The 20,715-nt window shown below is 34.9% G+C and overlaps 1 protein-coding gene across 3 annotated transcripts in view; it reads right to left on the bottom strand.

Moving 5' to 3' along the window:
- The window catches only part of LOC138123104 (nephrin-like), a 226,327-nt gene that overhangs the window by 102,078 nt on the left and 103,534 nt on the right, over positions 1 to 20,715 (bottom strand). For 2 of the 3 annotated variants that reach the window (XM_069037632.1, XM_069037633.1), the window contains exons 3-4: positions 17,258 to 17,385; positions 12,018 to 12,326 (exon numbers count right to left, since the gene is read on the bottom strand). In XM_069037632.1, the coding sequence (XP_068893733.1) occupies positions 12,018 to 12,326; positions 17,258 to 17,385 (437 nt within the window). Of the gene's footprint in view, positions 1 to 12,017; positions 12,327 to 17,257; positions 17,386 to 17,520; positions 19,161 to 20,715 lie in introns of those variants that run through there. The other variant, XM_069037634.1, reaches the window with a different exon arrangement.

Genomic DNA, 20,715 nt, shown 5'->3' with positions numbered 1-20,715 from the left:
GACTTGCCACAGAACCAACATAAATCGTCGGCGGGCTTAAGCTCGCTTTCATGCGGGGATCGCGATAACACGCCTCGGTTTTTTTCGCCGTACTACATAATTTGATTCGCATCGAGGCGTGGATGATGTATTTGACAAGCCATTCAAAGGGTTGCTTCGTGTAAATTGCCCCAGTTGTTTAGAAATTGTCGGAAATTTGATGGATATTCAATTTTACATACAAAACGGTTTTTAAATTTCATTTAGAAGTGGAGATGAAAACAATGCGCTCGATGGGGCCCGGATGGTGCTCCAAAACCACACCGAGAGGTGTCAATCCCCAATTAAATGTTTACATAAAATAAATTAACAAAATTGCGGCCGAATGAAATGTTGCCTCCGTCACGTGATGGCACTCGATATATCCCATTTTATTCTAAATTAAAATGTTTGCTGTGTCCACTAACATGTGCTAATCCCAAACAAACAAGAGTCCACCATTACATTTTTTGTATATTTTTTTTTTATTGATCGATCCCGCTGATATTTCCAACTTAAACAAGAAAGCTTTTATGATTTTTCACAAACAAATTGCTTAATCTGTCAAAACATTCGCCATTTTGAAACACAACAAAGATGATTGAGGTTGTGTCGCAATACGTTTCGCAATTATGGAGGTGTCTCAACTTAAACACAAGTTTCGTGCCAGACGTGATTAAATTAAATTTGCTATTAATTAATTATTTTTGCCACGTAATGTCACGTAAAAAGTTGTCTACAGTCGTTGATTAAAAATTAATAAGTTGTTAATTTAGTTTATAGTAGAGGTTGGAGCAAACAACCCCACTGGGATTTCGTTTGGTAGTTGTGTGTATTAGCGGGCAAAAAAGGACGAGGCACGAAGAAATTTATTAATTTCTTAATTAAAGTAAATTAGTGGCGAGACCGGGTTAATTAGTCAAGGAAAAAACTAGAGCTTTGTATTTCGCAGTGGTGTGAAACAGAAAAACTCGCAACATAACCTCCTCATAATTAAATAAAGCCGGCTCCCACATTTTATTATCTCGTAAACTAGGGGCGACATAAATCATTTCCAAATTCTCATCTTAATTAAGTCTGAAACCACGAGAGCATGCACAAAAAACTTTTCGCCTAAATAATTCAAACTTCAGGTAGTTTAACTTAAGTAAGTACTTAAAGTTGAACAAGGCAACGCACTAAACACTTCCAACTTGCAATTAGAGTTGTAGATCTGAATAATTTAGAGATGCGATTTTTCTCAAAAATGAAGCTTTGGATTTGCAAGTCGTTATGACGCCAGGTTTGTGTTGCTCGCTTGACTGCTTTATTAAAAATTATATTTCAAGGTTGAGATGATTAATTGTCGAGATTAGATTAGCTCGGTAATTATTTTAATTGTTCTGATTTAGCAGCAGCTGTTGTGTCATGCACGTAATACCTGTGTCAAGGTAACTGATTTTTTTTACAACTTTTCTTACCATATTTCTCATTTTGACTGAATTAGCAATAAAAAATTCTAGCTAAGAAAACGTTAACATTTAATCCAGGTCTGAAGAAAAAGCCATGAGCTATTTAAAGTTCAGGACTGGTTCAGGCTTAGGTATGATTTTTCTGAAGAAACTAGCTTAATGTGTACGTGAAACCGCACTTAGTAATACGGTCAACGTTGGAAAGGTTCTGCAACAGGATGAAAAAAAGATGTAACAACTTTTATTAGAGATGAGGAAACATTGATGTATTGAAATTGATAAAGGAGACTGTCGTATTATAATATACCGGGCATTTTACGGGTGATAATGAGCCAGAGGTAATTGAAAATGCAACCCACAATACATTTCCAAAAAAAGCTGAATATTGAAATTAAATATCCAGCTTTTTTTGTATTGTGGGTTGCATTTTCAATTACCTCGGGCTCATTACCACTCGTGAAATACCATGTATAGAATTCCACACATAATTAAATTAAAAGTATTATGTTTGTATATTTTGTGAACAATAGAATCTGTTGTTATATTGTGTACAGGATTTTTGAATAAAAGCAATATTTTTTATCTGAAATATTTATGCTTAGAGTGTAGATGATATCTACAGCTTCCAGAATTCCATTTAATAAATAAGATAAAATCTTCAATTCTAACAATCATTGACATCCTGCCCTTAAAACTAAAAAGAATACCTATTTCCTTGTATTATTTTCTAACACAGTACCTACTACATAAGGATATCACGCCACATTCGCTTGATTACCTCAGTGCGTTTTATGTCGACAGACTTTTCAGAATATTTGGTGGGAGACTTAAATTATTCATGCTATTTATACCTACTTTTTATAGAGTTGTCAGAATTTGAAGTTAATAAATGCAAAAAAATTCGTCAGCGTCAAATATGAGACAAAGCAATCGAATGTAGCAAAACGAAGGAACATAAAAGAACAAATACTCAGAAAGTTTCTGATTAAACATTAGTCGGTCGGAGATTATCCGAACTGTTGAGCGCTGCGGCAATAAAATGTTGTTAATCCGTGCGCTAATACGCGAAAGACACCACTTCGGCTAAAGAAGAGCAAATTGTGAAAGTTTTTTTAATAATGGCCGAGGCCAAGTAATCATTTGAAAGGGCACAGTTCTCGAATGAAAGGCGCCTTAACCAAAATTTTATTAAAAAAATAAATGACGCGTTTTCGCCGTAATAATGGCGCCATTCTCAAAGCAAAAGATTTCGGCACATGGCCTCTTTTGTGTGGAATTTTATAACAGGCCCAATGCTCGAGTTTAATGTACTCATTTTTCGTGTGCAAGAAACTCAATAAAACGCCTGCCAATAAACCGTATAAAATTGAGGGGGCGCACACGCACCTGCCACGATTTAACAATAGCGGCCTCGTCATTCGTTCCACCGCCACGCACTGCATGACGGATTACTTTTCGAATTGCCGCCACCGACTTACGTTTTAATTTCAGCACAAACAAATTGAAACGCAAGATTAAGTGTAATTGCCTCGAGACGAAACGCATTAAGGAAAACGTCCAAATGAATTCCTCCAAATTACTTTAAATTAGCTGGAATTTAAACATGCCGGAATTCGCGTCCGCGCTACTTTTTCGCCGTAAGCACCTTTAAATTTGATTTATTTATTTTACAAATGGGTTTTATGCTTTGGGAAATTTCTTATATTCAACGTATTGTTGTTTTTTCTTCCGCAACTCGCGTTCTCCATAAACGCTAATTACATGTCTCGATAACTATGTCGGGACTTAAGCCGGGAAGATCTCGTCTTCGTGACGTCTCTTTTATTTTTGAGATCGTTTTTACTGCGATTGTGCACACATTTTCGACGCAGTTGGCAAGAATTTACAGCTTTTTGCTATTTGCGCTAAGTGTAATCCATCGTAACATTTGTTCTTAATTAGTCTTCCGTGAAACTAATTTTCCGGGTAAATGTTTGCTGTTTTTGATTATTATTTAAAACGTTCAACTTTTATCTAGCTGTATAAAACGTTTTCTCTCTTTCGTCTTAAAAACACTGATTTTTCAAACTGCAGATTAAAAACACAGACAACGGAAAGAGTGAGGTTAGATTTAAGCCGCCGTCAATCGTTTTGCTTTTTTAAAGTGTAAACTGACAGTTGTAATTAGAGCATGTTGACAGCTAACCTAAAATTTATAAACAAAAAATCTTCCTGTTTTTTTTTCTTTCCACAACTTTTATCTTCGTTCATCTCCAAAGCAGTTTTCTTGTGTCCTTTTCCCTGTTAAATTAGGTTTTCTGTCAGTCGTTATAATTTCATTTTTAGATCCAAATCCTCTATTGACTATACCACCATCAAACATTTAACGCAATTACCGGGCTCCTTATTTAGACAGTCTCAAGACCAGTCCCAGCTCCTGATATCCTCATCTGTGTTAATAGAGAATGTATTGAGCAAACACGAGCAGGCACCGTTTCGATGGCTGCCGAAATTCACCACCCACGCAATTAATTCCGACATCCTTAATATCCCCATAAAGGACGAGCTATCGGCGAAAAATTAATCCCTCTCGCCACGCCCCGACCGCGTTAAACAACACCTTTGATAACTTGTCAAATAATAATTAGGCGAGACGAGCACGGATTATCCTTGTGGCGAGGATTCGACGGTGGGAAGTCGTAATGTACAACGTGTTCAAGTGCAGAGGGCATCGATGTCACGCCTGATTGGCAGACTGTTAGATTGGCAATATATTAAACCAATCATCCCACTCCTCCAGCGTTATCAATATGCAAAATATGTTTGTGATACATGACCGACAATTAATGGGGTCCTTGCGTATCGATTGGCGGCACCCCTCGTCGGCGAAAAATTCGCCACCGTTAACAATGCACAAACTCTATTTATCACCCGTCTGAGGCCGGCGTTTTGTCATAATATGAAAAAGTGGGAGCGTTTAGACACAAGATGATGATGTCTGTGCACGGACAGACACTTTTTGAGATTGGATTCTTTTCAGGAATTAGATTGGAAAATCGATAGCTTTGTCCTTCGGTGTTTTGCGCTGGCTTTTTCACAAGACGCCTTTATTAGCTGCTTATGGAATAATTCAGACAGAAATTTAAACATTGCGGGTTGTCTCGGGGGACCACACGGATGGGGCGGACCCCCGAACTGACGACCCCCGATGGAGCACAACTTTTTCCAATTTTTAATTAACGCCACATTCGGAATTTTTATTCGCCTTTCCTATTTTTTTCAAATATCCTATTCCAGTTTCAGCTAGGTAGTTTTAAAGTTAATTAAACAACGAGACTTTCAGTTCCAATTTAAAATATAATTAAAACGCTAATGCAGTTTTTAACATGGAACACAATGAGAATAAGAATGGCGAGTTCATTTTACAGACCATTGATAACCCCTTGATGTCTTGGGCGAGAACAAGAAACAAGAAATTGTCAGCGCTCCGATCAGTCGGATCAATCAAAATTTCGCGATTTCTGCAACATATCTTGATAACTTTTTTTTAGTAAATTAGACACGTTTGCGTCGTGCGCAATAAAAATGGAGCAAATTGCATTCAAAGATGATTGGAAGAGCGTTTTCTATCTCAAATCGGACAAAGCTTTTTTCATAGTATTTGCCAAGACGTCCTACCAATGATTGACAAAGGAATTTTGTAGTAAAAAGAAGAAGATGAAGGTTTACACATCAAAGCGAAAGAAAGATAAGTTTACGTTGGAGGTTGAAACGAGTTTAAGAATAAATGAATTTTAAATTCGCATTCACTTTTAAAAATTCTTGATTTTTATGTCCGGGATCGCTTCAGGAACATACATAGCTAGACGCTTGTATTTTATTTACTACTAATAAAATATAGCAACATATTTTGGTTTCATTATATCAGTACAATGGACACTAAAAAACGGAATTGTGATGGATTCGTGTTTAATTAAATTTAATATACAGGGTATTTCACGAGTGATAATAATGAGCCCGACGGAATTGAAAATGCAACCCACAATGCATTTACAACGCTAATGTGGATATTTGTTTTTTTTTATTTTAATAATGGGAAACATAGTTAACTGTGCAGTTTCGTAAATTTTGACATAAATGTCATATTCGCTTGGTTAAATGAAATTGTAAAAAAACAAAGAGTTTTTGGTAAAATCTTTATTGTCTGCATAAACGCGCAACGGCAGAGGCATTTTTATTACATTCCCATTAAATCGGGATCATGTTTTCTCATCCTTCCTTCCTACATTTTAATCGTCGATTTTAACTTTTTCGTAAATGTCAATTGTGACAAATAAAATTATTGGAAGCAAAGCCGTCATGGATTCATAATTTCATTTTAAAATAATACTATATTTAAAATATACACGTTAGCGTTGTAAATGTATTGTGGGTTGCATTTTCAATTCCGATGGGATCATTATCATTCGTGAAATACTCTATTAATATCTGTTGAAAATCTTTCAGTTTCTTTTTCAATAATGTACCGAACGTTGTCGGTTTAAAAATATATTTTTAATAAACTACACACATTTTTCTTTAAAAATACTTGTGCCGAGATATAAACACTTAAAAACCAGATATAATTTTTGTCATATGCTACAAAATATAATTTATTCTGAAAGTTAACAACTCGTGACCAGCGCTGGATCATATTCAGATAATAAAGTGCACAGAAGACTGAACGTGAACATGTAATAATAGAGGAAGTCGCTCAGTTGTAAGAATAATGGACAATAATTGTGATTGTGGTTTGTGGAAGAACAACAAACATAACATAACAACAGTCTTTATGTTCAATATCATCAAAAGTTTTACATCCAATAAAACACCTTTTTTCCATTATCCAGATCTGCAGATTTTTTATTTGCGCCAAAGTACTTAATTGTTACTTAAGTACATAATCTTTACTACTAAATAACTACCACTGTTTTGAATAAAATTAACACTCAAAAATGATGAAAATGTTAACAATCAGTCAAATATATTTTCTTCAAGTTTAAAATTTTTAATTTTTAAAACATCTTCCATATTATGTGGTCAAAAAGTGGTAAGTATATCTAGTTAACCATTAAACTCATACACGTTTTTGAAGTGAAACTCCTTTAGCGAGACTAGTGAATCCGAATAACCTTGACGGAAATCAAACATGAAACGGAAGTGAGTAGCGCATGCGTAAGATTAGCGCTGGCGGGAAAATCGCGAACGTCCCAAATAATCGTTAGTAAATTTTTAATTATTATCGTGTTTCTTCTAGATTATGTAAACAATAAAATACATTTTCAATAGGACAACCTTGGAATTCACAATTGAACAGGACACCGGAGTTTAAAAAGCTTCTCCATAAAACTTTGTACGAACCAAAAAAAAAAACTGTCATGATCATGTATGCCTGAATTGTAAGTGAAATAGATGCAAATCTTTCTTTGTAAGTTAATCTAAGAAAACGAAATGGTATTAGTGTAGACTTTTGCCTGACTTTATGAATGATTGATATCGTTTGCCAATTTGGATATCAATGATTGCTAAAGCTAAAAGCGTAATATTTGGAGCTTTGGAGGTACTTCCTGTGTTGCTCCCATAAACGTTTTATCGCGGATGGAATGATTAATAAAAATATATCCAAAGAAGAAATCCCAGTATAATTATTTTCTTAATAAATTTATTATTGCTGGATATTGACTGCTTGTTAAATTTTTGTAAATTGCCCACAGATGTGGAAGCTTCAGAAAGTTGTAGAATCGAGAATTCGCTTAAGCCAGATCGCAAATGGCGTTCGCTATCAATAATGTATAAGTGAAAAATTAAACTCCACCAAACTTTCATAATTCAAGGGTACCCGAAGTGAACGACTTCATCAATTTTTTTGTTCGACAAAACGAGATTAAAGCCCCCCCGAAAAATTTATGGAATACATAAAACTTTGCAGAATCAGGAACCGGACTGGGATAAGTTCGACCGTTGTATTGCACAACCAAATTGTTATGTTTCTCAAGCTGATACATTAAGCACCTGTCGGTTGCTCAAAGCTTCCTTTTCGACTCGCGCCCAACGCTCGATAGCTTTCACGACAATTTCACAGATAATTTAAGACATATTCGCGAATTTCGCAGTGATCCGCTTTGAATTTGCGTCCATTCAAGTAACATTTTACCAGAGTGAATAAATAATTCAAGCAGGAAAGCTCAGAGCTTTAATAATTTCGCCGCTTCTGTAACTGTGCCAGCACGAGTTTTTGTTGAATTTTTTCGTTGCATGCATTAAAAAATTGCGAATTCGGCGCGGGTGTGAGTGTGCGTACATAAATTACGTAATCATTGGGACGGAAAGCAATTCATAATCTGGTTGTAACATTAAAAGTAAGGGGCGCGTTATCAGTACCACGTAAAAACAGGAATCCGTAAATAATACATATTAAATATCCCTTGTTACCATAAAAATGTCGTTATTTCATCCTTCTTATCTGCCCACTTGTCAAATTTACATTTCACTCGAAAGGCACGCTCACTTTTTTTGGGAATTCGTGTAAAGTTATTGCGAGCAATATTGCCGCGCGTTTTATTAAGACACTGAAATTTTATATACACAGGGCCACGAGAAATCATCTCGAGCCCCGTTTAATCTTATCGCTGATCTTTATTCTTTTTAATATTGAAACAAGTTCGAGCCGGGATTATATGCATTTTGTGTGTTTTGTTTACAAGCGTGGAGCGGAAAAGATTCGTTTTCGCCTGCCCTTCCCGGACTCGAATTCACTGGAGATCTCAAATTTAAATGGAGGAATTGCACTCTTTTTCTACGAACGTTGCATATTTGATGCTCCTCTGTCGAAACAAATTCCCAGAATTTCCATGGAAAAGTAATACCCCGACATCTACTTCACTTATTTCAAATTACACCGAAAAAGCGTTGTTATTTATGTTGATTTGCAAAAGCGGATGTAATGGAATCGCTTCTTACAAAGCAAGAACTGAGGAAGAGTACCATTGTTTCTGTTAAAACGCAGCATCATAAAATGAGTTTTACAATTAGTCTGGTTGAGTATTGAACTGCATTTGTTGCTTCTTTGTAGGATTAGTTGAAATATTTCTAGTGGACGAAATTTGAAATCATGTCTTTGATTCAAAACTGAAACGCCAAAATACGAAGTGAAGAAGTAAGAATTCACAGGTTCCTGGAACATTTCGTGCAACCACCTCAACAGGTAAAGTTATGATAAGGGGTGTGGGATTCCGATGAAGTGCTTTTGATTGAGAATTTGTCACGCAGATGGAATGTAACGGGGGATATTATGCGAAATTTATTTCCTACGTATGCGATACAAGGAAATGAGAAAAGGGGAACATTTTTGTTGGTCTGCTGTGCCGTCAAAGCAACGCTCTGGTTCGATTAATTAATGCCGATTTCCAAATATTGGAGAAGCTCACCTATTTGCCAAATAAACTGATTACTGTTTATTTCCGGAGAATGAAGCAATGATGACGGAGATAAATGATTGGGTCAAGGCATAAACGAAAGAATTTCTTTTTGAGGAAATCGAAACGTTGTAATAACTAGTAAAAATATCGGTGTCTTAGTTACAGGGTGTCCTAAAAATGGCGTACTAACGGTGCACTACGGTGTAGAAGAGATTATCGTAAACGTCAGAAAAATGTTAAAAAAATTCTATTGGACTTATTTACTGATTTGGCGGTCTTTGAAAGTGGCACTTAACACGTCAATTATTTTGAAATATATGTATGAAATTGTCATGACAGCTACCTCTTATCGTACATATTATCACAAAGTACAAGATCACTCACTACCAATATTTAATCCTGCATAATAGAGAATTTAGAAGCTTTGGAAATCGAAAAAAATATTTTAAATCCACTACGGTAACATTGCAAGGTAATGATGTACGAATATATCTTTGTTTACATTGTATTACTGTTAATAATAATAATAAAAAAAATATATTTTTTTCATGTACATTTAAGCATCCTCGATAAGGTAGTAAGTAGTTTGTACGCCAATTTTGGGACACCTGTATGTGTTGGAATGAAATTGTTTTTCCTCAATCTTTCGTGCATATCAAGAATAATAATTAATAAATGATGAACCACCCTCGTAATAGTGGAGGAATAATATATTGTTTGAATAATTATCTTTTATGTTTCCCAATAGATTGTTTAAGGATTAGTAATTTGGTCATGATTGTTAAAATCATTATGCAATTTGCTATTTGATAAACAAATTAAAATATTTTGTTTTTTCCATAACCCTAAACTAAATGATTTAAAAATGTGAAGATTATTATGAATTAATTATAATTTATCTTCATTAAATAATGAACATTATTTTAAAAATATTTATATTTTGCCTAATATTTCCGTTTTATATTTATTTTATGATCCTCTTTTTATTTTATATCCTAAATTTCCCACAAAAAATAATATGTGCACTAAAACGTCCTATAATGCTATTTCCAATATGTTACACATATAATTTTTTTTTTCGTGTTCTTTTCCCCAGATACATAACTAAATATACAAACTTTTCAGTTTATTATTCGTGCGCTGTCAGTTTTCAGGCATTTGGCCTGTTTTGCATCACTCGGCTGACGCCTCGTGCTTGAAACTTAGGCCTCATATCTTAAAAGTGATCTGACTGATATGAAAATAACTATTATTTATTCATTTTATTTCGCAGTCTTTAATTAATTATTATTATTTTAAAGGTCTTGAAAAATACTTGCAATAAAAAACAAATAAGGAATTTAATGAAGAATGCAACAGACAAACAATGTATCGGGTGTTCATTTAAATTTATTCTCAAAGTTGGCGTTGAAGAGTCGATTGTGAACGCACCACTCGTCAGTCTGCAGTGTAAAAACACAAACAACGCAAAAAGTGAGGTTAGATTTAAACAGCTGATCCGGATCTGTAATCCGTGGTGCGTTCACAATCGACTCTTCAACGCCAACTTTGAGGATAAATATAATTGAACACCCGATATTAGACCTACATTTAAGTGAATAGGAGCTAACAGAACGTCTCAAAACTGATCGATGATTTTACAACTGCCAAATCAATCAATAGGAATGTTTTTGTTGTTTTTTTTTATTTCCCACAAAATTTAAATTCCATAAACTTTGCCCAACGTTAAATTTTTATTTTTACACCACTCTAACTTTTATTTTTCAATAAAAGGAAGAATTTTATGGAAGATTGAGTGAATGTCAAATATGTTGCGAAATTTGTTTGATTTTTATTTATTTTCTTGGTTATAGAATCATTTTAAAATAAAAAATTAGTTGTCCGAAAAACCAATCACGGGATCTGCTGCTTTTTACTTCCTCGTCTTACTACAGCGCAAAATTGGTTTATATTATTTCGGGTGTTTATTTAAATTTCCGGACAAAGTTGGCGTTGAACAGTCGATTGTGAACGCATCAGCTGTTTAAATCTTACCTCAATTTTTGAGTTGTTTGTGTTTTTGCACGAGTGGTGCGTTCACAATCGACTCTTCAACACTAACTTTGACCGGAGATTTAAATGAACACGCGATATTATTGGTTACTTGTTACCGATTATTTGTCCAATAAAAACTGAGCGATTTTGAAACGAGCTTTAACCAATTTGTAATTTTGGTGGTTATTCCATTCTAAATTATTCTCCAGTTAATTTGCAATGAATTCGTATCTATAGGATGTATCATATTTTACAATAATTAAGAGATACGAGTTGTTGGCAATTATCTGCTTTGTAATATTCATTTTTATTCTGTCGGTATAATACACTAATATTTTAAACCAACTTATTTAATAGCTTTCGCGAAAGCTCTATTATAACTTTTATAGGACGCTACCTTATTTGCCAAGATCGTTTTTGTAAAAACATTTTCCTCATCGTACATGTTAATGAAATAAATGAAGTAATCCCGGAGTTTATATTACTGAAACTTATAAACACCTGACCAATATCTTACATTCTCTGAGGCATATCGTCCTCGTCTTTGTTTTGGCAAGAATCTTTAAATATGAGTTTTAATTAAGAAAAGTCAAGATAAAATTCAGCCTAATAGCTTGCGTAAAGAGAACAGTGAGATAGTCCTTTCTGATGTAATTTTTTGCTGCTTTAGCAAAGGAAAGATTCAGGGGTGGATTAAATGTATTTGTAATCTTCGTTAACGTGTTTTGTTGTGGATTTAATACCTGTGCTGCGTCATTTTCTAGTAGGAATAAATAAATTGGACTGCACCATTCTTTTGTTGTTGGCATTATTCACAAAAAACACAACAGAGATGTAACCAAGTGGCTGTCTCCCGCAAAATTAAATTGCACTGCACATGTCAGTTCCTTCACAATAGATAAAGACACATGTTTACGTGTGTTTTGTCCTGGACAAAAACCAAAATCTCATTATTTTTTTTATAAGACATTCCCTCGTCAAAGTAAACAAGACGCTGTATTAGCGCTCCCGTTATTAGTGCTTACAATCCGCAACAAGAGACGTTGCTCGGGAAATTCAAATAAGAAACGATCCTTACCTTCCACCAAGTGATGATAGCGGGTGGTCTGGATCCCCTGCACCTGCACGTAATATTGTAGCGCTTGCCGGCGCTAAATTCGGGGTTGTTCCCGAGTAACGTGACCTCGAGAGGTCTCAGGTACATGTCGATGGCGACGCGGACTACCAGAGGGGGTTGTAGTCTGCTGTTGCTGACTTCACAGCTGTAGATGGCGAGGAGGTGGGACCTGGTGAGCTTGTCGATTTTCAGCAAGCTTTGCGATTTCCTTCGATCGGGGAAGAATTGAGAGTCGTCGGTTACCAAGTCCCCGTCGCGCCACCAAGAAACCTGAAACAGGGAAATCATGACGGTCGCTACGTGAACAACAAAATCCTTAAAGATGATCGGAGATGACACAGTTTAGCGTAGGGGAGGAATGTGGGGGTGGGGGTAGAATTAGGCTCGAATGCGAGCAATCTGAAACGATAAAAGGATTAAAACATATTTGACGTATGTCAAATCAGAATTCAGAAGATTCATTTTTCACGACCGAGGGTAGAATGCAGTTTCTGAGGTACAAGAATCGTGACAGAAATAACAAATTATTTTCTAGGTAAAGAATTTTTCAAGAATTTTTTAGGGTGGTTTAGTTCTTAGAAATTGTACATTGAAGTTATAATTTCAAAATTAGAACAGTAACTTCTTCATGTTCTTCTCTAAACTTCATCTTTTGCCTTAAACAAACTCTGTATAAACTTTCACGATTGTCAAGGAATTTTATCAAATAATTTAAAAATTTGTAAATGACAATTGAAATGTCAATAAATCTGGTTTTAAAACACTACTTTTTCGTTTTTAATCTTGCTTGTGTCGTTAAAAAATACCTACACCTCGGGAGGGAATGTTATTTTTCCCTCGGTGCTTCGTAGACCTCGAGCTTCGCCCTCCTTTACAAATTACACCTCAGAGTATACTAAATTATACACCTAGATGTATAATAATCTACATTACATGTTCTATATTCCAGTAGGTACACTAGTTTCGAAGTTGTTTAAATGTCTCTAGAAAATAAATAGTTTTTCGGCTTCCCTAATTGTAAAACACACCATTTTAATTTAGGTTAAGGTAGCTGCGATTTACCGATGTTGTAAATTTCTGGAGGAGTGCGGTAGCACGCACGGTTAATTTACGCTTTTTACGGTTACTGTAAAATTAAAGTGTTTATACATTACTTTAATTTAGTGTAAAAAAACACATTTACATTTATTATTTTTCCGATAAATGTTTTATTTTTTATTTTTATTGACTTTAAAAACAGTTCTCCAGAAGTAGAGATTAACACAAATAATTAGTCAAGCTGAATAAATGTTTGATGTGATTAATTGCATTACGTTATGAAAATATTTACGAACAAATAAATTTAAAAACCGCAATGATTACATAGTTGTATACTCAATAATTGATACAAACAAAAATATAACGTGAAATGTTGTTGAAATACTTTTTTGTTCTACTTTCATCAAAATGTTGTTAATTGATTTGTTCAGCATTAACATGCTTTAAAATTTAAGTTAATTTATTAGAATGGGCTTAAGTATTTAAATATTTTCATAAGAAAACGTACACTTTATGTTATACTCGTATTTCAGTTCATTTGTTTGACTGAAAAAACAAACATGTTTCGCTTCAGCACAATATTTTAAATATGAATGATGCCTTTTGTCGGAACCATAACATTCAATTCCGCAAACATTTTGCAGTTAAAACAAAACGGGTTTAATTTGTACGGCGAGATAAATGGACATAACATAATTATTTAATAATTGAAATGAAAGAAATACGAACAATGTTTTCAATAACCCTTGGAGTTGTACAAGACGAAACCATATAGAAACAAACTGAAACTTTCAAAAGCTTACAAGTCTCGATACTTAAACTGTAAAGAATACAAGCGAGGCAACAGCAGATAAAGAAATGGAGAATTGCTTGCAAGAAACTTGGCAGACCTATTTATTTTAACCTGAGAGCAACAGTAAAAAGATGAAGACTGTTTCAGACCTGTTATACTTGTTTATTTATTTCACGTAATTAGCTGAAATACGGTTGGAAGTTGTTATTCAAAGTATGTTGCTGGTATTTTTGGTATAAGAAAAAATTAAAAAAATATTCTGTAATGAATGCTTTATACTTTATAGTCTTTGCATCTGAAAAATGAAGATAAATCTATGGCGATGTGGAGACATTTTATTTTAAATTACCTAACTAAAAACCTAACCAAAAAAAGTGTACAGAGGTAGGGTGATGCATTGAGTAAGCATCGTATCTTATGTCACTGATTTGAGTAAGCATTGGAAACCGTAACTGGTTATAATTCCTAGTTTAAACTATCAAATCCGATAAGCATAGTCTCAACAATTTTATATTAATAGAACCAAAGCGTTAACTATAATGCAGTTAAATCCTTAATGGATCACAACATAAATAATTATATGATATATTGGATTGCAGACTTAGCAAAGACAGAGATGTAATGCACCTGCAACACTGAAGCTTACATTGTGATATACAGCAATAAACTTGTTGTTTATCCAAAACCTGTTTATTATGAAGTCATAATAATGCCGATTTTGAATATATTATGGGATCTATAAAACACTAGTGGACTCATAATTAAACTGTTTTTATAATTAAACAGTTTATAGAGAATTAAAAAGTTTATTGAACATTTCAGAATAAAATTTTCTATTAGAATTACAAAAAAGTATGTGTTCGCATTTGAGAAAAAATATTTTGACAGAGCTTTAGCTCGAGGGTTTAACCTTTGAATAAAAATACCTAAATATCAACAATAAAATTGTCTAAAGCAAAAATGTTTAAATGAAAATTAGGAAATTTATCAGATATTAAAAATTAGGTCGTGTTATTTTTGGCAAGATTAATTCCAGAATACAAACTTTATTAACGTTAGGTAATTATTTATTTATAATACAGTTATTAAAAACAAAATTATTAAAAACAATTTGAGAATTTGACAGGAGTAGCATGCAATTTTAATAACTTTTGACACATGACAGTGTAGTAGGACGTTTTTACCGCGTAAACATTTTTGATTGGATGAAAGCAAGCGCTCTGATTGACTGAACACGCACGTTTGATGTACATGGGAATTAATCAAAATAAAATGATCATCGCTTAGTGTACTTAAACAATAATGCAGGGTTATTACAAATGATTGTAGTCGAAGTTGGGCGTGGCGCTTTCATGTGAACTGTCAATTTTTGTCGCTCTCACCATAAATTTTACACTCAGTTTTTACGCCTACTTGGATTACAATCATTTATAATAACCCTGTACAATGGATTCTCAAATTAAAATTTTTATTCATTTTGAAAATTTTCTGCCCAACTTGATTTTTCTAATCGACAAAAATATCCAACTTTTTAAACATCAAAGTCTCAAACAGTTTCCTTTATTATCTAACATTTTTTTGCAGACGTACTAAAAAAGATGTCCTCTTTCAGAACCGTAACTAAAAATGTCGGGTGACATTTAAAATTTGGAAATGGAGGTGGTTACGGTGACGTGACGTGGCAATAATACTAAGTTACGTCACTAATTGATTACTCACATCTTAAAATTTCTAATTTATAACGTAAAAAATACACAAAATAAATATGTACATCTGAATTTATCCATCGGACGCCCGGTATAAAAGTCATTATAACTAATGAATAAGTATTATAAACATACATACACAATGGTTCACAGCTCACGTCTCCCATAAAGTTTGATAAGATAATAAATCATTTTTTATCAACTAAAAAATAATAAAAATTCGGAATTTATTATAAATCAGAAAATAAGCAAAATTTCCATTTACGAGTATGTTTATATTTTTGAAACTGGATGTATAAACGTCAAAATAAATTAGTTTACTACAAGTAAATTATTACTAGGTAGTGGTAGCAAAAAATCTCCTTTAGAATTAAAATTATGAACATTATAAATAATATTATTAAATGAACAATATTTCAAATACAGAGTAATCAACAAGAAAATAAATCAAAAGTGCTGCCTCATCTTTTGTTTTATTGAAACGTCTCTCTTAGCTTAATCGTACACATATGTATACTTGCTATACATAGTCGTTTTATTGGTTGCCTAGCTCTCGAAAAATGTATTATTAATAATTAATGCTTTATCTTCAATGGTAAAACTCATTTTGCCACCTATTCTGGGATAATTACTTGTTGCTTATGATTACAGGAAACGTCCGTAAACTTTGTCCAAATTGAAAACTATTTTCAAGGTTAACATCAATACCGTTGCTTTAAAACTGACGTTTGTACGACATTTCACCAAAAAATCTGCTTACCAGTGGCGTCGCGTTTGGCAATAAAGCTAGTAAATCAAAGTGTTGCTGTTGTTATTTTTATAAATTTTCTCCATTAGCAGATTCCTATACCGGGTATCAACCACCAAACCTGGCCATAGGCACATTACACATATTAAAATAAAATATGAGTTGCTATGAAATATATTATTGTGTAATGTCATATTGACAGCTATAATTATCATCCGTACAAACAATGCCATCAGGAAACTTTTGATGTAGGTAACGTAGAAAGTAGAAATACTTTTGAAATTTGGAAAAGGGAAGAACGAACAAAGAGCAGTATTATGCTCAATTATTGGGCAAATTTGACGAAACAATAATATGTTTCATAGCAACTCATATATTATTTTAATATGTGTAATGTGCCTATGGCCAGGTTTGGTGGTTGATACCCGGTAGAATAATAACAAAATACACTATTATAATTCCAACCTCTAAAATTCATGAGATATGATTTATTATAAATTTATAAAGTAGCGTTTGAGACCACAAATTGTCTACGCCCATGCATTGAACATTATTTGCATATGATTCCGCTACGACATGACCGATAATTTGCAACGCCTGCTCTGATTTGTTTTATTTTTGATCACTTTGTACATACATACTCAATACTCAGATATTCCAAAAAAACATGTGAGCATTTCTTTTCAAACATAAACATTGTGGTAGAATGTAGGAATGTTTTATTGTAGCCAAGTTCTGCATGGACTGGATAACAATCTTATATTAATAATAATTTGTTATTAATGTGTGGTTTCCATCTGGTACATACAGTCTTTGTATTTAATAATTTTATGAATAAATTAATACTTCAATGTTGCAATAAATTTTTGGGGCCGCAAAAATATTTTTGTGGGCAATTAAGGAATATGCGACTTACTTTGGCCAGGGGTTTGCCTCCGGTGGCGGTGCAGGTGAGCGTCAAGCTGGCTCCTTCGGCGTACGCTGTCGTGATGCCATTTTTCACGACGTTGAGGTCATCAGTCACTTGGACACCAGTCGGTGGCACTGTAACAAATAAAAAGCGGTCAACTGAGTCGGAAGTTAAAACTATTCGGTATGCTAGCCGCGATCGATCTGGCACTCTGCCGAACCCTTTGTTTTCGGGATCACCGCAAACTTCGCCAGGATCAGGACTCATACCTGCATAAAATATGGAATCTGGCGGTTCACTCCTGGCAATTATCCCGCACTTTTTCGTCGCGACTTCAGCGAAAACTCGCGACTTAATTAAGGCGATGATCGAGGGCCTCATTAGGATAAACCTTAATTAGATCGAGAAAGCTCCAAACTTTCGGTGTCGACCGAGCACATCACAGTTTGTTGGTTCTGGATGTCGGCGCAAGTTGAGTGCAGCTTTCTGTGCAACTGCTTTATAACGTAATCACTCTCGACAAATTACATCCAGTTTTGACGTCTACAAACCGAATTACAGTTTCGTTAAAGCATAAAAGCACAGTCGCCGGCGTCTCCTGTTCACGACGTGAATTCCTTTAAATGCACCAACGTGCATGCCAAATATGGAGAAAGAACGAGCTTTTAATTTGCATATACATGCCGTCGTATAACTAGATCGATTCAGGAGCAGAGCTTTTTAGTTTTCTTGCACGAAACGAGCACTCCACTATTGTCGTCGTGTTCGTGGGAATTATTAAAATGTCCCGATGTGAGACGCTTAAAAGCTGCACTTCAAGGCTAAGCATACACCCAAAGCGTTCGTTATATCCAGACGCTTCAGATAGTTTGCAAAGTTCAATAATAAGTGTTTTCATAAATTATCAAGATGCTGCCATGCAAAATAATGAGCTTATAGTATAGTCCGACGAGCTTCGGAACTTTGGCTTCTCTATTAAAGCTGCATTAGAGATGGAAAAATATTTTATGCGCAAACTAACCCAACATAAACCACTGAACGAATTTCTTGGAAAATATTTGTCAATTACTTTTCTAATATCCGACTTGCCCACTTTAAAATCTCCATTTCGGTGCGCAGACAAAAATAAGCCAGACAAACAAGTCGCACGTCAATTAAAATTTCAAGAGAATATAGCACGAAAAGCGAGACAGATCGGTCTCAAAGACAACGTTGCAGCGAGGAAATTGCACATTCCAAAAGGACGGGAATATAAAAATTGATGCAGTTTGATGCAGTCGGGCATAAAACTCCTGAATAAATTTCCGCTCACGTAAGTAATATTCAACATTCGATGGGGTCACAAACTGCTCTCGGTGTTCTGAAAAACTATGAATTTATGGACAGCGTCCGCATCGATATGGACTATCCTCGAGGCCACGTTTATGAAGTGGTGGATGATAAAAAGACATCTAGCTGGAGGAAAATCTGATATGAATTTACAACAATCCCTAAACAAGAACCATCCACGTCTTTTACGTCGCCAAGATATGAACAATGTAGTAGCGTGGTACTTAACAAAAAATTGTAAGTATAATCGTTTAATCTCGGCACTACGGCCGGGGTATTGTTGCGCAGACAACAAATAACATTTTTATGAGGAGATATTCAAAATTTACTGTCAACGAAAATATCGTTGAGCAAAACGAGAACATCTTAAAAAAGAAATACTGTTGTTAATGGTAGAGCTGGGTTAATAAAACTAGCTGTCGGGGGTTCATTTAAATTTCTCCTCGAAGTTGGGGTTGAAGAGTCGATTGGAAACGCACCACTCGTCAGTCTGCAGAGTAAAAACACAAATAATGCAAAAAAATGAGGTTAGATTTAAATAGCTCAACCACTTGTCTTCAAAAAGACTGATTTTTTAAACTGCATACTAAAAACACGCAAAAAGTGAGGTTAGATTTAAACAGCTGATCAGAGTTGTAATCCGGTGGTGCCTTCACAATTTCAAACCAATCATCAAAATAGTAATTTCACTTCACAAGTTGCCACTTCATGAGAATAACGTGGGCGTTCTAATAATTTTACTCCTGAGGCTTCTCGAAGGTGTCTTATTTGTTGCGAGATAGATACGAGATGAAGTGTTTATTTTTTCACTTTTTGGGAGCATTTAGTATTAATTAGGTATGCACTGACTCCCAGATACTGACTCACTTTCTAGGGAGATATCGAACAAATTAATTCTACTGCTTCTGAACAGCTCTTTCAGAAGGTTTTTCATTGCTAAAAGCAGAACGAAACTTTCCGAAGCATTCTTTCGTTGCGCAAGAAATGTATAAAATTTGTTGAAAATTAAGAGTGACAGGTATTGCAACTACATAAATGTACAATGCGAAAAGAAAATTTCTCAATTATGAAGCATGTTGTCTCAATAATTCTTGCGGGAGGTACATAAGACATATTCGCTCTCTTTGTAAGCCTAACTGATTGTTCATAGTCTAGATTTGTTGCATACGGTATAAGAAGTAAAGTAGATTGTATGTTGTGAGTTTTACTTTATGTGGATCACGCAAGCGTTGATAATCCTTCATGTTGTGTCTAGACATATTGGTTGTGCAAAGCTCGCAATGGTGCCCGCGTGTCAGAGGATAAGCGCCGTGTTGTGGCCTGGCAGTGTTAGATCTTGTTAAATAAGTTGTAAAGTTTTTCCATAACGCACGCCAGCCCTCGGTTTAATAGAGTTCTGTAACTACGCGATAAAATCTCGTCTAGGTCACATGATCCTCTAATGCAGGCCACTAACAAAGTTTCCATTAACATGTTTAAACGTAAATCTGGCCGATAGTGTGAAGCGCCGTTCCCCGGAATGGCGGCATTCGAGACCGAGAAAGGGTCTGCACTAATTAATACAATGATTGTATGACTGCTTGTCCGAACAAGAGCGAGACCCGTCATGATCGATAATTTGGTCCAAGTTTCGGATATTATAAGCGCCGGGAGCCGCGGCTGCCATAGTTAAACTGGACGTATCAGCCGAGTCCTTGATGTCTAATTGAGACCTACAACTTTGAGGGATTATAACTTGCCATTTGTGCGACTACTGTCAAGCAGTATTTCATTTAAGGAGCTTACATCCTGAATAATGCACGCCGGGGAACAGCCACTACAAACTTTAAGCACTTCAAAGAATATTGATTAAAAGATCTGCCATCACACGCGGGATTAGTTGGGAGAATAGTTCTTTAAAAAAGTAAAAAGTTGCGGAGCACTCCCGGGAAAATCTCCTTTCTCGCGTAGGTGGGCCCGTCGATAAAAATTCTTAGGTTTAACGCAATAGCTCACGCAAAGCTACACGACTTTTCTTTTACACGACCCACAATGAATCTTTACGGTGTCGGTTCATTTTATTCCTGCTCTACCCGGGGAACCACTTCACCGACGACATCAGCTTCTGTTTTATGCCCGTTTTCACTATTGCTGCC

Source organism: Tenebrio molitor, chromosome 2 (assembly GCF_963966145.1).
Source record: "Tenebrio molitor chromosome 2, icTenMoli1.1, whole genome shotgun sequence".
In the NCBI taxonomy this organism is placed as follows: domain Eukaryota; kingdom Metazoa; phylum Arthropoda; class Insecta; order Coleoptera; family Tenebrionidae; genus Tenebrio; species Tenebrio molitor.
This window is presented reverse-complemented; position numbering and strand designations above follow the sequence as displayed.